General features: G+C 38.5%; 1 protein-coding gene and 1 long non-coding RNA gene across 4 annotated transcripts in view; one reads left to right on the top strand and one right to left on the bottom strand.

Annotated features, from left to right (window-relative positions):
• LOC134932990 (uncharacterized) overlaps positions 1–11,361 on the top strand; it is a 107,249-nt gene extending 95,888 nt beyond the window's left edge. For 2 of the 3 annotated variants that reach the window (XR_010179549.1, XR_010179551.1), the window contains 2 exons: positions 24–141; positions 11,154–11,361. This is a non-coding gene — a long non-coding RNA (uncharacterized LOC134932990). The remainder of the gene's footprint in view (positions 1–23; positions 142–11,153) is intronic. The other variant, XR_010179550.1, reaches the window with a different exon arrangement.
• Positions 1–13,122, bottom strand: part of LOC134932989 (homeobox protein EMX1-like) — a 90,758-nt gene extending 77,636 nt beyond the window's left edge. The window contains exon 1 of the mRNA XM_063927900.1: positions 12,409–13,122. Coding sequence (XP_063783970.1) covers positions 12,409–12,697 — 289 coding nt within the window. The 5' untranslated portion in view covers positions 12,698–13,122. The remainder of the gene's footprint in view (positions 1–12,408) is intronic.
• Between the last annotated feature and the right edge of the window lie 3,874 nt (positions 13,123–16,996).

The raw sequence follows: 16,996 nt of genomic DNA on the forward strand, positions 1-16,996 counted from the left end.
AAAGTGTTTTTTTCCCAAACCAGGAGAAAATGCAGAATTTCAAAAGGGTAGTTTTCCAAATGCATGAACAAAACAAGGAATAACCTTCATCCATTCCCCACTGAAGAGTCTTTCACAGCAATGTTGGGAAGGGGTTGTGGGGTAAGCAAAATGTATTCAAATGTGCCGTAAACACCTCCCAGTGTGCTATTCTGCTGTGGGAAGATCCAACAGCTCTCTATCTGTAAAACATATTCAGCTCTCAATAGTTAAGGAACTATCTGCATTCCTTTTCTGATAATGGTACAAATCTCGGGAAAAGCCGCTGTATAGTGAACGTTCATTTAAATCATGTTACCTCTGGCAATGCAGTTAGCTTTAGAATAACTAAGTTCAAAATGTATCGCTCAAAGCATTAATATATATATATATATATATATATATATATATTCTTCTCCTTTGCTAAACCATATACGACATAGCCTAAAAGAGTTAACATATCTTGAAACGGTATCCGGATGATAGGTCGACAGACAGTTATTAGGCTGAAAGTCAACATCATCTAACAGTCGACATTACATAGCAAAAGGTCAACATTAGTTTTTTGGAATTAATTTAATTTTTCTTCATACTTTACCATCCACATGGACTCCAATTAGCAACTGTAACCTGTGCTGAGCGAAGCGAGCCAAGCGAGGGGACGTGGTACACTTTTTGGGGTTCCACGTGCTACTATGGTAAAAAATTACACCAAAATGAACGAAAAATTCATGCCGACCTTTTCGTGTGTCGACCTTTTCCATGTTGACCTTTTGTCAATGTAGACCTTGTATTCCACACCCCTTGGAAACAGAGCCATTGTTAACTTGATGCAAATTTAAATCCTGGATTTAGTGGTGTATTTTATAAACAAAATCATATTCTTCCTACTCCTGTGTGATTCTTCCTACACCTGTGTGATTGTAATTCCTACACCTGTGTGATTCTTCCTACACCTGTGTGATTGTAATTCCTACACCTGTGTGATTCTTCCTACACCTGTGCGATTGTAATTCCTACACCTGTGTGATTCTTCCTACACCTGTGTGATTCTTCCTACACCTGTGTGATTGTAATTCCTACACCTGTGTGATTCTTCCTACACCTGTGTGATTGTAATTCCTACACCTGTGTGATTCTTCCTACACCTGTGTGATTGTAATTCCTACACCTGTGTAATTGTAATTCCTACACCTGTGTGATTGTAAACATACAAAGCTTGCCCTGCAGATTAGTAATGGGAGTGATTGACAAATGAACTCAACCAGTAATAAAAAGTAAAAAATCTGCACAAAAAATAAAAATATGGAGGAAGAGGAAGAAGAAGAGGAAGAAGAAGAAGAAGAGGAAGAAGAAGAAGAAGAAGAAGAAGAAGAGGAAGAAGAAGAAGAAGAAGAAGAAGAAGAAGAAGAAGAAGAAGAAGAAGAAGAAGAAGAAGAAGAAGAAGAGGAAGAGGAAGAGGAAGAAGATATCTGATGTCAAAATGTTCCTGTTAACTGTGTTTTTCAATAAAGAAGCAGCTCTTGGTGACAGGTCCCACGTCAAATGAGGTAGAGCTCCCATAATTCTAAATTAAAACCCTGGACTCCATGTGACCTTAGGTTGGGTGAGGCAATAAAATCCATCTCATACTTATTTTCTGGTACTAAATATAATAAAACATTTCTATTATTCATATATAGAGAGCATACAACAACACCACACTTTACAACAGGAACCTATTCCATAGTTGACGACTTTTTTTGGTTCCAAGGCATCGCATAGCCCAGGGCAGTCGCATTATCTGGGACAGGCTCTTTGATATTATGGGAAATAAGTACATTTTGTTTGGATTCATTACAGGAAAATAAACATTAAGAGATAATGACTAGTGGATGAAAAAGAGAGCTGTTCCGAGAATATTTGGACACATCGGATAATGAACATAACTGTAATTCTTTTAGTTGAACATGTATGTCTCTCATAATGTAGCATTATGACAGAATAGTGTAATGTTTAATTCAAAAGAAAATAACCAAACCTTGATCCAATATAAATGTAGACATTTTATGGCATGATGACCTCTGATACCATGTTCCAGTTGCAGAGAGGACAGAGGACAAATTGCCCTTTCCCTTCTGCCATACTCCAATGTGTTACACAGATTGATTGATTGATTGATTGATTGATTGATTGATTGAGTTTTATTTTTTTATTATTATTTTTTTTTTTGCCAATTCCAAGTTCAGGGAATGTTTTTCATAGTTTTTATATGGTCATGTCTCCCAGTGCTTTGTTATCTCCTTGTACATGGATAAAAGATTGCGCTTTGACCAGCAGTTACTTAAATATTAAGTTATACTTGCTGGACTGGAAGTATATAGGGCCCAAAAAACTACAGCAACATGTCGGAGGCTAAAGTCGGATGCGATTTCCCTTGAACCACCCGGCAGCTTCCCGGGTGGCAGGATCACATACAATATATCGTATGTGGTCCTTCTGCATACGATGTATCATATGCGATCCCAGTCATGTCTGCAGGATCCGATATATCACGAGTGTAGCACTAACGACCTAGGGGCTCCGATCTGATGCTCACAGGACCACGGATCGTATGTAAAACACATCCGATTTGCCACTTTTCATCCGATTTATCGGGCCGAAACGTCGAAATCGGATGAAATCAGACATTATCGTTCTAGTATATGGAGCCCTTATGACTATACAATAAGATGATAAGGTAAATACTAATCATAAAACATCGCTTTGAATTGTAGTTAAGGAGTTTATAAGAAATGTTGTGTTTGGTCTTGTGCTGATTATTCAATTTAGTAAACAATTAGAGTATTAGTAAATGCACTTCCCTTTACCCACAATGCACCATGCAACCCTATAGAATAAACCTGAGGCACACAGTGCCATGGAGACTGCTTTAAACATAGAGAAAACATCCTGTTTTTCCTCCTTGACTCATCTACATCTGCACTGACCCCATTACAGCCAGAGGGGGATGCACACGCAACAGGGAATCATCATTTTATGGTAAATGTACAAGATTGGACATGCCAGCATGACACTACTATAGCACATATCATTACTGCAAATGCTGTATATCTCCTTTCACCCATGCCACCGAACCTTGTGTAATAGCAGCGGTAAAGTTTTAACACACACCTAAATACATACATTTAAAAAAAAAAAATATATATATATATACGTATACATATATAGTATATAAATATATATATACAGCATATACATATAAATATATGTATGTGTGAGTGAGTGTGTGTGTGTATATATTATATATAATAAGTGATTTTATATTTTGTATATATATATATATATATATATATATATATATATATAAAATAAGTGATTATTTTTCTGAATTAGGTAATTTCACCAAAGTGAATTTAAACAGTTTTACCAAGTGGTATTGCATTAACGAAAAAACATAAAAGTATAACATAAAAATAATATGTACGTGCATTAATTGATCTCTCAATAACACAAGTGCTATCTTGCTGCTGGTACAGATGTTGCAGGCATTCTAGCAAAGTTTCTATCATTAATCCTGCTGACATTGCTCTTCATCCTGTTAGTGGTAAAAGGACATGAACTTCATGACTGTGGCCATACAGGCCCGAGCTGTGCCAGCATTGTGATGATTCACAATTTTTGTCTGGAAAGGATGCAGAGGAGAAGGTATTGGCATGAATTTCTCTTCTTCCATTTTGCTGCGGCTTCTGAAGTCGCAGCCACCCCCTTCTCTAGCTGGGAACTTCCTGTCTGACAACAGGATGTGTTTAGGATTTACGAGACAAGATATTCTTGCTAACTGCTATTGGGTATTCACACGATACCTTTAAAATGATATACTATTATAGTTTTAAAAAAATTATGTCTGGGGACCCAAACGATATGTTAGACCAATAGCTGCCTACTCTCCCAAAATATCCCCGAGACGATGCTCAACTTATTTTAAAGTCTCCCAGAATTCCGTCTCAGTAGACCAGCCTCACAGTGAAGTGGATGGTCTGGGGGCTTGGGGGGTAATTCTGAGTTGATCGCAGCAGGAACTTTGTTAGCAGTTGGGCAAAACCATGTGCACTGCAGGGGGGGCAGATATAACATGTGCAGAGAGAGTTAGATTTGGGTGGATTATTTTGTTTCTGTGCAGGGTAAATACTGGTTGCTTTATTCTTACACTGCAATTTAGATTGCAGATTGAATACACCCCACCCAAATCTAACTCTCTCTGCACATGTTATATCTGCCTCCCCTGCAGTGCACATGGTTTTGCCCAACTGCTAACAAAGTTCCTGCTGCGATCAACTCAGAATTAGGCCCCTGAAAACAAGCTTAGCGGTGAATCGTATTATTTTTGCCTTGCCCCTTGCTTCCTGATGCTACAGGTCACGGCAATGAGCAGCTGGTTCAAGTCCATGATGATGTGTTTTGCTGTGTTACGTCCCCTATTTCTCACCTGGGTTCCACTCCAGGATGGTTGTATTAAAATAACATAACATATGTGTTCAAGGCAGAATTGATATCTAAATTAAATAAAGTATTTTCATTACAAAAAATAAAACCCCCAAAAAAATTTTTAAATTAAACTTTCATTAAAACACGACTTACAAACCCTATTGCTTACAATGTTTAACAATCTTGATCAATAAATGCATTCCCAAGGGGATGAATGGACTTTTTCTAAGAGGAGGGACATGCTTTAAATGCACCAAAATTGAGAAAGTCACACAACAAAATGCAAACTGCAGTAAAGAACGCAAATGGACACATATAATAGCTTTTATGTTATCATGCAGTTGCATGCTTTATACTTGGCTTAAAAACACACGTCAAACATATAATTTTGATGTCAGTGGGTAAAAGGCCTAAATTTCAGGTTTAATAAAAGAGCACAGAGCATAGGAGGGGGATGTAGTTAATATCTTGGCGGTCGGGCTCCCGGCGGCCAGAATACCGACGCTGGGGTCCCACCCTCCGAGAATGTTGACAGCTGCGCCAGGACTATTCCCACTCGACACCCATAGAGTGGGAATAGAACCTGTGGTGAGCGCAGCAAGCCACCGAGCCCGCAGCACGGCGAGCGTAGCGAGCCCACAAGGGGCTTTTACTGCTCTACCTGCTGCCGGCATTCTGGTGGCCGGGATCCCGGTGTTGGTATTCTGACCTCCGGGATCCCGACTGCCGGGATTTCATCCCCAACCCATAGGAGGGGTCAGTGTAAGCACGGAATAGGGTGATACATACTGTATGTACTAAGATCTGTAAGAAAGTGATAAGTAATATTCAAAATATACAGTATGATCAAAACCACAATGATTGTACTACTTTTCATTTGGTACACTGCTCGTACTATTTATTACTTAACAATTATTTACATAGCGCACACATATTCTGCGGCGTTTTACAGAGAATATTTAGTCATTCACATCAGTCCCTGCCCCAGTGGAGTTTATACTTTATATGCCCTGTCACATGTACACACAGACTAGGGTTCATTTTTGACATGAGTCAGTTAAATTACCAGTATACTTTTGGAGTGCGGGATAAATGCGAAGTACCCGGAGGAAACCAATACAAACAGGGGGGAGAATATACAAACTCCATACAGTTAGGACCGTTGAGAGAAATGAACACATGACTTCAGTGCTGTGAGGCAGTAATGCTAACCACTACACCAACTATTCTACTTTCACTCAGCGTAGTGCTCTCGTACTACTTTTCAGTCAGCACACTGCTCGTACTACTTTTTAATAGTCCTCAGTTATATGTGCAGTTAGTGCTGACAATACGATATTAATGAATAGACCTGGCAGTAGTAACAGAGCTTTTGATGTCAGTAAAAGATCTGAAATATATAATTCAATTGACAGATATTCAAAATATTGAAAAAGATATGGATTTTCCCTCTATATAGTTATATACTGCTCTAACTTGTGCTTTGTATTGATCTTTAATAATCCCTTCCAGATATACAGTTGATGGACAGGCCTACTGTAGGTCTTATTCACTGGTCCCATATGGAAGAACCATAAAAAAAAACAGATATGTTTGCACGGCAAGACAATTTGTCAACCCCCACTGTTGATAACAGCTAAGAACCATCAAAACAGTTTCTAGGCCACTGAACATTGTGTGAATCCCATATATAGCACTAAGAGATTGATAAAGGCATGGAACACCTGGTTTAGTTTGGTACTAGATATGATCAGTGCATTGGAAACTTTAGTGCTGAAAATAGAGAAGAACGATAGAGAGAGAGAGAGAGAGAGAGACAGACAGATTTTCTCCTAGGAAGAAATATAATGCACTTCTAAATTAAAAGAATTAAAATGCTACCTAATAAAAGTACCATCTCCACTCAAACAACAAAAAAGTAAATAAAACAGAATGTTCATATGTTTGGAACTGCAAATACAAAAAGTAATAGTACAGCTCAAAAACACAAAAATTATTCTGTACATTAATCTACCTAAAGTTACAAAGGGGTAAGGCATATTAAAAGTTAGGTTAAAGTATGCAGAAGTTAAACAAATATATAAGCGCAACGGAATATGCTGCACTGTATAAAAACTGTTTATATATATATATATATATATATATATATACACACACACAAACACACACACACAGGCTCAGACTGGCCCACAGGGGTACAGGGGAAACCACCGGTAGGCACCACTGCCTGGGGGGCCCTCCTCCTCTAGGGATCAGTTTCTAGACTGCACTTGAATTATATATTATACATATGTTACCTTATACTGCACAGGATTATGATGTATTCTCTACAGTACATTGCTGTCATTAATCTGGCACATTATCATGCATGCACTAGCATTAATTACTATATCAATTATCAAGGAGTCCAGACCAGGTACTCTATAATGGTGAGCCAAACCTCTGTGGTGGCTGGCCACACCCCCTTTGGAGGCTGGCCATACCTCTAATCATGGGCCCCTACCACTGCATATCCCCGGTGGGCCCTTCATGCCCCAGTCCGACACTGTATGTATATATATATATATATATATATACATACATACATGGGTGCCCTACCACAAACCAGTGGAACCATGAAAGCAACGAGAGAGACGTGCGGAACTCTAAGGATTGCAAATGAAAGAGACAGCTACAGCGGCTTTGTCTTTCTATATATATATATATATATATATATATATATCTCAGTATGAGAATCCTGGAAAAGTAAGCAGCACACTCACTCCTCCAGCAGAAAAGGAGAGTCTGAAGAGTCTGTATTAGCTTCAGTTCGGATTCTTCCTGTTCATTATTTACAAGATATATCACTTGTTACATGAAATGCATCTATTGTAGCTTATAGATCTCACCGCCATTTCAATCAATTGTCACAGTGTACTTTGGTAACATGTAGAGCGCGCTTGTGCTGGTTTCCATTTTACTTTGTCTGTTGTCTGTCTCCCTATTGAGTGCTATAGAAAACCCTTTTCAGAAATTGTCTAGAATAAAATCTACACGCTCTTGGTGAAGGTAATATTTTAGTACATCATGGGAGTATTCATTTAGACAGGACTGTATGTCCTCTGATATGTAGTCACGTATATTTACCTATGTATTTAAATAAAAATCAGTAATAAGGTTTTGCAGAGTTTCAGTGTGGCCTCTTTTTATTTTTCCTAGCCCCATCTGTCTGTCTGTCTGTCTGTCTGTGTCTCTCTCTCTCTCTCTCTCTCTCTCTCTCTCTCTCTCTCCTTACACTGTTAAAAGGATAGGAAAAGGTTATTTGCTGTAAATTATAAGACTATGAGATATAATAGGTCCTTACTATTCAGTGATACTAGTTATCTGATTAATGTCTAGTAAGATTCCAGTTATTCCATATTATTGATTAGATGTAGAAAACTTCCATTCGATGATAGTGAAGCAATGATGCCACTACTCTTGGTTATTACAATATAATAATCACTGTACGGGAAATGTGACATACATACCCCAACGATTTGTTTCTGTTCCAAATGAAAACAGTTCTGAAGGTGAGAAAATAAATTGTACTTTTAAATATGTTGATGTCTTTCTTTATAAATGTATGCTACTGTCCTATAATTAATATATCTATGTAATATTTCCCTCTCAATTTATTGATCGAGAATCATTGTTTGTGCAGCTAGAATGTGTCTATTCCCATGCACAACAGTTATCTCTCCCTATACTATAGCTTATGGTTTAATTCAGATAAGCTTTTGCTTTCTTAGGGTGCCAAAATACAGTTCACTGTGGACATTTAGCCCTACCACAAGATCAGGTGAATCTCTGTCAGATATGTCTTTACACATATATTCACCTGTGTGGGTAAAAGTAAAAGATAAAGCCAACCAGAGCATAAACTGAGTGACCGGGACTGATAAAGCACCATTAGCACAGGCTGATAATAGCCACATACATGATCATGTGCGTTTGGTCAGGAAGCATTTACCGCCCATGCCACCCAACATTTTATACATCCCAATTAGATGAGATTGGCAGCTTCTGCCTATACACATTGAGACTAGTGTCCAATTAGGTCTCAGATGGTCTAACCGGCAGTCAAAATCACAGCATATATAGGTAGTTTGTAGCATATGTTACAAATAGAGATGTGCGGATTTGGATTTACCCGGATCTCAAAATGGCATCTGCTTGGCTCTCAGATGTCACGTGTTTTGGATAGCAAATAAGAAAAATATGGATACTTCTGAACTTGAGTTAGTCTTGGCGTTAAGAACTGAGTAAATCTGAACCCGCACATCTCTAGTTACAAACAAGTGGCTAAGGCTAATTACCCTATACATTATATATTCACATCTACATTTAGAGACAACAAGTAGCTTATGATTGGGATAGCTTTGTTGTCATCTATTTATTTATTTTATTTAGTAACAGTTTCTTGTATAGTGCAGCAAATTCTGTTGCACTTTACAACTGGACACAATGATAAGACAAAACTGGGAAATAACAAACAGTCATAGAGGTAGGAAGGCCCTGCTCGCAAGCTTACAATTTCAAAGCATTTTAAATTACATTAACCTGGATTTGGATAGTGTTGATATATATGTTAGAATATAATTGATATGTGTTTACTCTAATTCTGATATTGGAGTTTGCCCATTATTGTTGAATTGCTGTTTCTCCCTCTTGTTTGTAACTTCAAATGCTCATGGGTGTACTTCTGATTTTACTGGTCTTCATGGTGGCTGCGTTTTGAGTGCGTCTGTGAGACGTATTATTATTTGTTATTTTGATTTCTCTCCTGTGCACTGATCCAATTAATTCTTCATTAAATCCCGTTTTGTTTTTTATATTATATGTATATATATATATATATATATATATATATTCCATGCCTGTAGTGAAAGCGCAGCTATCGTTACTATTAATTATGCTCAAACACAACGCATTAAGGAAAATTGAGAAATGCTACATAGAAAACTTTTGTAGCATCATCATTTCTAAACATATATTACATCCAAAAGGTTAGCCACATTTTTTTTCATGATCAGAAAATAATGATTGAAAAACGGGTTCATTTTAAATACAGACTTAATTATTATTATTATCTTTTTTTTTTTTTGCAAATTTCAAACTACCGTTTTCTTTGAAGTAACCTACGGTGTATAATGTATGTATATAGACATGTTGTATGCTGTGTGTGACTGTATAATGGGGAGTGGTTCTAATAATACCTGATGTATAATTGCTCCTCACACCACTTGGATTGTTAAATAATTTAGCATGACCATCTTTCAATTCCATGTCACTGAATGCAATTTATTTGTGTCATGGTCTCCTCAGTCTATAGTGCTGTCTACTATGTATGTGCTTTATTAAGGAAAGATAATAATAATAATAATAATAATAATAATAATAATAATAATAATAAAATTATTATAATTAGTTATATTATTTTGTTTTTAACAATGTCAATGCTTACAAACAGCTTTAAGGATCTCCTATTAAACATTTATGTTTATTTGCAAACTTTTCTATGCAAAGTATACATAGAACTGAGCTCTTCTTAAAACTGCACAACAGAACAAATATAGAAATGATAAAGTGGTCAGCATTGCTGCCTCACAGTGCTGGGGTCATGGGTTAGATTCCAACCAGGGCCTTATATATGTGGGGTATGTATATTTTCTCCGTATTTGTGTGGGCTTATTCCTGGAGCTCCAGTTTCCTCCCACAGTCCTAAACAATACTGGTAGGTTAATTGGCTTCTGATGACATTAACTTTAGCCTGTGTGTGTGTGTGTATGTGGGTAGCCGGTAGGGAATTTAGACTGTAAGTGCCAATGGGGCACGGACTGATGTGATTGATTACTTGATAAGGAATTTAGCGCACCCAAGATGGCTCCCTCACCCTCTGCAATAATGCAAAGGATTTTGAGTCTTTTCTGTAAAAAAGTGCTACATAACGAATTATTATTATAATTATTATTATTATTATTATTATTATTATTTTTGACATTTAGTGGGTTTAAAAACATTGGTATAATTAACTTGTGTATGTTTTTAGTTCGACGGCCTTTATCGGTAGTCCATTAAATTAAAGTCGTTTTAGAAACTATGGTGACTCTATTACATAAGTCAGACAATTTTACATTTGTGCTTTTAATATTGGGTGTGTTTATACAGTATGTATACACATGTTTGTATAGACATATACACACACACAAACACACTGTTATCCCTGATGATGGTTTTGTTATAAAGCAGATATATATAGATAGATAGATAGATAGATAGATAGATAGATAGATAGATAGATAGATAGATAGATAGATAGATAGACAGACACACACACACACACACACACACATATATACATAGAGATAGATAGATAGATAGATAGATAGATAGATAGATAGATAGATAGATAGATAGATAGATAGATAGATAGATAGATAGATAGATAGATAGATAGATAGATAAATCTGGGCAAGATTGTGTTTTAGTCACTTGAGTATTTAACATCTGTGACACACTATATACAATAAAGCAACACATTTTTGTAAATTGGTTGTAGAAAATACAAAAGTGTACTGTATAAACTCGATATTAATGTGACACTGTTACTTTAGCCGCATAATATCTGTGCCGTGTTTTTATTGTAGAAGCTGTAGGAATGAGAAATTCTGTGTCTGGCACCTCACACCCCTCTCCTCTAGATTCCCATCGTCTGGAAATAATGAAATCACAATGCATTGTTCATTTTCGAAAGTTTTCCAAAAGAGTTTGTTTAGTTAACTCCTGCAGCATAGCAATCTACTTAATGTGACCACAATATTGTTTATTCCCGTAAACTAAATGTGTCTAAATTGATTTTTAATTGAAGTCTGCTTTTTTGTTTGTTTGTTTGTTTGTTTGTTTGTTTGTTTGTTTTTGTAATTTTGGTACTGTAAACTATTTTAAAATACAAAACACGTTATAATATAATTTAGAATGTCAATATAATTTATACGCAATTAATTAACTAAATACATGGAGCTAACAACTGGCTCCTTTAACGTTTGGCTGCAATTATAAGTAACAGGAAGAAAGAAATAATACATTTATATGCCTAACGAAATAAATATATATATATATATATATATATATATCTCGATTATATATTTTTTTAATCATCATGACCATTGCAGTAGTTAACACTTATATTTCTATATATGGTCCATGTTCTGAGTGACTGTTATACATACAGGAGGAGTGTGCACGATAATACTATTAGTAACTAGCAAGCATAGAACACGGGGGTGTACACAAGTATGTTGTATGCTAATCGTTAATGCATCGTAAACGAAAACTTTTTTATTCTATAAATAAATAAAAGTCGGATTTGTTGTCCCTCTATACATATTAGCCTGGACACGATCCAGTACTGCATTGCCTGGGCTGCAGCTACCTGATACCTGGCAGAAAGCTGATGCTCTGGTTATATGTTGTCAGTGTTAATACTAGGTATATTCTTCACTGTCTGCCCCGGTGTAATAGCGGCAGCTGTGTGACATATATGTGACTGATATGTAGGTAGTCAGATGCTGCATGTGATACCCTGAACTGTGGTAATAGAAATAATGAGCACATTTTAAGTGTGTTAATTAAAAAGTAAAACGTGTGACTGAGGGAAACAGGGTTCTCCTGGTAGGTTAATACATATTAAAATCTCAGTTAATTATCACAAGGAACAAGCTGCTGACAATTGCAGGATAGGATCTGTGGAAGTGTCATGTGCTGCAATGCTGGGGGAGTGCAGGGATCAGACTGGTCAGCGGGACAGCGGGCACTGCCTGTGCTGGGCACACGGAGACCGCACTGACACTGTACAAGACACACATATAGCATAATATGCATCGTATGCAGCTCCCCACTCACCGGGCAGCCGGTGCCGCAGGATCCAGGGGCAGAAGCTGAGCGGGTCCCGGTGGAGGATTCGGTGCTGTGGGATCCCTAGACCGTGTCCATAAGCATTCGCTGCTGGCTCCGGGAATAGCAGCTCTGGGGCCCCCAGGAGCCGGATCCCGTGGCGGAGCTGGGCAGGTGGCAGGCCGGGCACAGGCTCGGGGTACTTTATCGCCGTGGGTCTGAGGGGCTCCTCTGGGCTTCGGTCTGGACCTACCAGAGCCTCAATGGAGAAGCCTTTCCTAGTGGGAGGCAGGAACATGGTGCTGCCCCTGGGGCAGGTTATAGGAGGCAGAGGCTGGGCATTACCCGCAGGGCACTCGGTGCCAGGTGTGGAGTGGGTTCTCCTATTCCGGAATGGGTATTCCTGAGTGTGATTTGTGTGACTGCCCCTCGGTCACACCGGTGACATCGCCCCTGCCCCGTGCAGCGCAGCCTGTGCCTGGGGTACGTGCCCTGTACTGGGCGGGCACACCAAGGCTCGCCACCTGCAGGCGATGGTCAGTTCCTGGTACAGGCTGGGGGTAACTTATCTCCCTGCGCTTGCACCGGGCTGTTCCGCTGAGTGGATGGCAGATTGATCCGGGGCTCCTGTTGGGTGCCGTCAGGCAGTCAGTGCCAGTCTCCGACAGGTAGAAAGGGCGACGGGGACTGGGAGGAGGGCGACGAGTGGGATGTGTAGGAATTGGGCGCAGCACCTGGATGTGTAGCTCATGTGTGCACAGGGTCCTCCCCTATCACTCCCTTAATCAGCCCTCACCCCCAGTCACACCAATAGGGGGAGAGCAGGGAGGCGCTGCCAAAGGGACCCGGCTACACAAGTGACTCGCTCAGGAACATCCACTTCCCCCATTACCTACCTTAACGTGTCCTGAGCATACCCATTAGAGGCGGAGGAGGAAACGTTGTTAACAATTGTGGGTGCACAAGAATCTCCCGCCTATAAAGCAATAATTATTATAGATAGTGACAGTGGCAGCACATTGCTTATGTACCCTCAGTGCTGGCTCATAAGCATACTTGCCTACCTGACCCTCTCCATGAGGGAGAAAATGCTCTGTTCCTGGACTTTCCTGGTAATGTATGATTGCCATCATCTGTGGTGAAACACCTTTCTTATCAATTAACTAGCTCACCACAGGTGATGGAAATCATACATTACCAGGAAAGTCCAGGAACAGAGCATTTTCTCCCACATGGAGAGGGTCAGGTAGGCAAGTATGCTTATGAGCATATAATCATCTAGTAACATCATCTAGTATTTGTTCATCTACATCAGGCATCAGTCCTGGTTTTACTGATATCCATGCTTGAGCACAGGTGACTTCATTAGTTCCTCAGTTATTTTGATTTAACCATGTGTGCTGAAGCCTGGATGTCACTAAAACTTGGACTGTTAGTGTGCCTTGAGGACCGAGGTTGGGAATGCCTGCTCTACATCATCAAGCAGGGGGTCGCATATGACACTACACAAGCTTATACTATAAATTTTACTTTGGTCTAATTAAAACAAGCAACTATAAAGATAATACAGAATATAATATAATACAGCAGCTCTCGCTTTTCTTAACTTGGAGCCATTGCAATGGTCAGTGTGACATTATTCCAAGAAACCTATATATAACCTACTGGATCTCTGATAATTAGCGGAACCCTATTTTGATGGCTTGCATCCACAAAGAAATTGAAGGATTTATGTGAAAAACTAAGCGCAACAATGTCATGTGTAAAACGTATGCTGGACTAAGAACAAAGTGAATCCTGACAGCTATAATGGCTAAACATTGGTTAAGGAGTACATAAACACTGACAGCAGCGTTGCCTATTCTCTGCCAGCTACATGCCATCTGCTGCTCTGGGTTAGGCATTTCTATTTATTTTACGGATTTCTGCTTTAAAAAAAAAAAACAGAACAAAAACACAAATATATAACATCACCGTAATGTTAATATTCACTGATCCTAATGTAGAAGAACCTTTTAAAAGCTGCAAATGAACGTGCGGCTTACATTAAATAATATACCTATTACTACATACATCACATAAACATATCACATCCCTAATATAAATAATGTCATGGTTAAGACAAGTTTACATCTTGGGGATTAATAAACAGAAGTCATGGCTTCTTTAAAGTGAAATGATTTAAACCTTACTGTACTCTAAAACATATTAAACAATAAAAGGTGGAAGAAAACCTGCAAGAAGTGGCTCTGTTTTATAAATCGTTGCATTCGTCTCATTGTCATTAGATGACACATATCACCATAATTAACCAAGTCACTTGTGTCTGTAAACTCATTGACAAATTACCTTTGTCATTTGTAATACTCACATAGCTGTAATTATTGGAGTGATTACCTCATCTCACCGAGCGAGAATGACACCCTTGATGTAATACTCAAACGTGTATTATTGGTGTCGCCTGCAATTAGCACCAACACCCAGACCCGGACTGTGGGGATAGCTTTCCTGAGGAAGAGTTCGCACCTGAAACGTCGATTCAGACCCGAACACACCCTGCCTGCATATGCCGGTGTGTCTGCGGTGGACTGTACCGTTTAGTGATGTTTTTATTTCCATCACTCAACAAGTGCAACGTAAATAAAATGTAACTATTTTTGGATTTATGTGGCATAGATCACTAGGACATTTGTTGGTGTTATATTTGGTCACAGTCACAAGCGTAGATCGGAAATCTAAATGATCCTCTGTCTCAAGATAGAAAAATTTGCATATCTCACCGATACTTAAAGTAAAAGTAATGTAGTAACGTGAATATTTTATCTATATCCAAATGAATACAGGACTTTGTATTTTGTAGGAGTATATGTTAGATTGGGGAATAAAAGAGAAAATGAACCTAAAGTAAAGCGAAGGCAACCTTCCAGTGCAGCTGAGAAGCCGAATGATATAGGTCTGATCACAGGCGCCGGAATGTAACATAACATTAGTAGACATTATACAGATGATAAAATCAACTTTGTTTTTTTAAGTCATGGTCAACAACTTATTTTTTTGGTAATCACAAAAAATGAAATGAAAGTGATATCTATTATCAATATATTTTAGTTGCATCCTTCTGAGACTACTGAAATGTATTTGTCATGCATTGTGTTACACAAATGTAATATCACTTATTTGTAATAGGCAGGTCCAGTGCAGATCAAACAGCACTCATGTGAGAATTATACAGCCATAGATGCATAGATACTGATCAGGAGATTCAAGTGACAAGATAGACAAAGAAGCGTATCTGCGCAAGCAAACACAGCTATGCAGAACTATATTACACAATTAGCTGGTGTCAGGGGAACTACTCATTTACTTTAGTAATACAGTACAAGCTGTAAGGAGTGAGTAAATCTTTTCTGATTCAAAGAACTTGTTGAGTTTTATATACATATTCTTGGGTGATAAATAAATGACAACAAGCTGCTTTATATAATGGCGAAGAGAGAGAGATATGGATGGATGGATGGATGGATGGATGGATGGATGGATGGATGGATGGATGCATGCATGCATGCATGCATGGATGGATGCATGGATGGATGGACGGACGGATGCATGGATGGATGGACGGATGGATGGACGGACGGGATGGACGGACGGACAGACAGACAGACAGACAGACAGACAGACAGACAGACAGACAGAGACGGATAGATAGATAGATAGATAGATAGATAGATAGATAGATAGATAGATAGATAGATAGATAATTGCTAGGAAATTGAGTAAGCTTATTACCACAGGTAGCACAAGAAGTACATTCTTAGGAAAGGTATATCATAAGTTCTGAAAATATGCTCCACATTTTCACCAACATCTTGTGGAAATACATTATTGTAGTTAAAAAATATCAGTAGAGAATTAGAAGGCAATTAGCGGAGATAGGATCCAAGAACAAAAAAGGATGAAATTATGTTACCCACAAACTAGGAACTTCCTTGCAGGACACATGGAGAAAGCTGGCAACTCTGATGGCAAATATCCTGGTTTGCAGGAGAGCCAGGGTGAAGCTGAAACACCGATAAGCTGATTTACCTGGTTAAGTCGCACTCTCCAGGTTTCAAATAATAAAATCATATATGTGAACTGCTGCACGCACATCTTATGCAAATGCTTGTGTAAGGGATGATAGCATGCAGGAACAACCAATGTCCTATAATGTACTTTTGGGGAAGCACTGTGGCAGAAGGCTGGGAGCTTATATATGATTATAAGCACTGTGCTATGTTCTCATGCTGGCCACATGAGCTCCTCCTGAATGTTCATTGAGCTTGTATGTTTTATCTTCCTACGGGTCTTATTCGGGTGCTCTGGATTCCGCCCTTACTCCAAAAACTTTCGGAAAGGATAACTGGCTTCCAAGTAAAATAAGTCATGGTTTGGCTGTACTAGGACAAGTAACTGGTTCACTCCATTAGGGTAAGGATTGATGTGACTAAATGCTATGCTTGCACAGTGCCAGATTATATACTGTATTTATAGATGTATTTCTTTTTATATAAATAAAAGGATTGAGAAAAGTGTATGTTTGTATTTCATTAAAACA

This window comes from Pseudophryne corroboree, chromosome 6 (assembly GCF_028390025.1).
Source record: "Pseudophryne corroboree isolate aPseCor3 chromosome 6, aPseCor3.hap2, whole genome shotgun sequence".
Classification (NCBI taxonomy): domain Eukaryota; kingdom Metazoa; phylum Chordata; class Amphibia; order Anura; family Myobatrachidae; genus Pseudophryne; species Pseudophryne corroboree.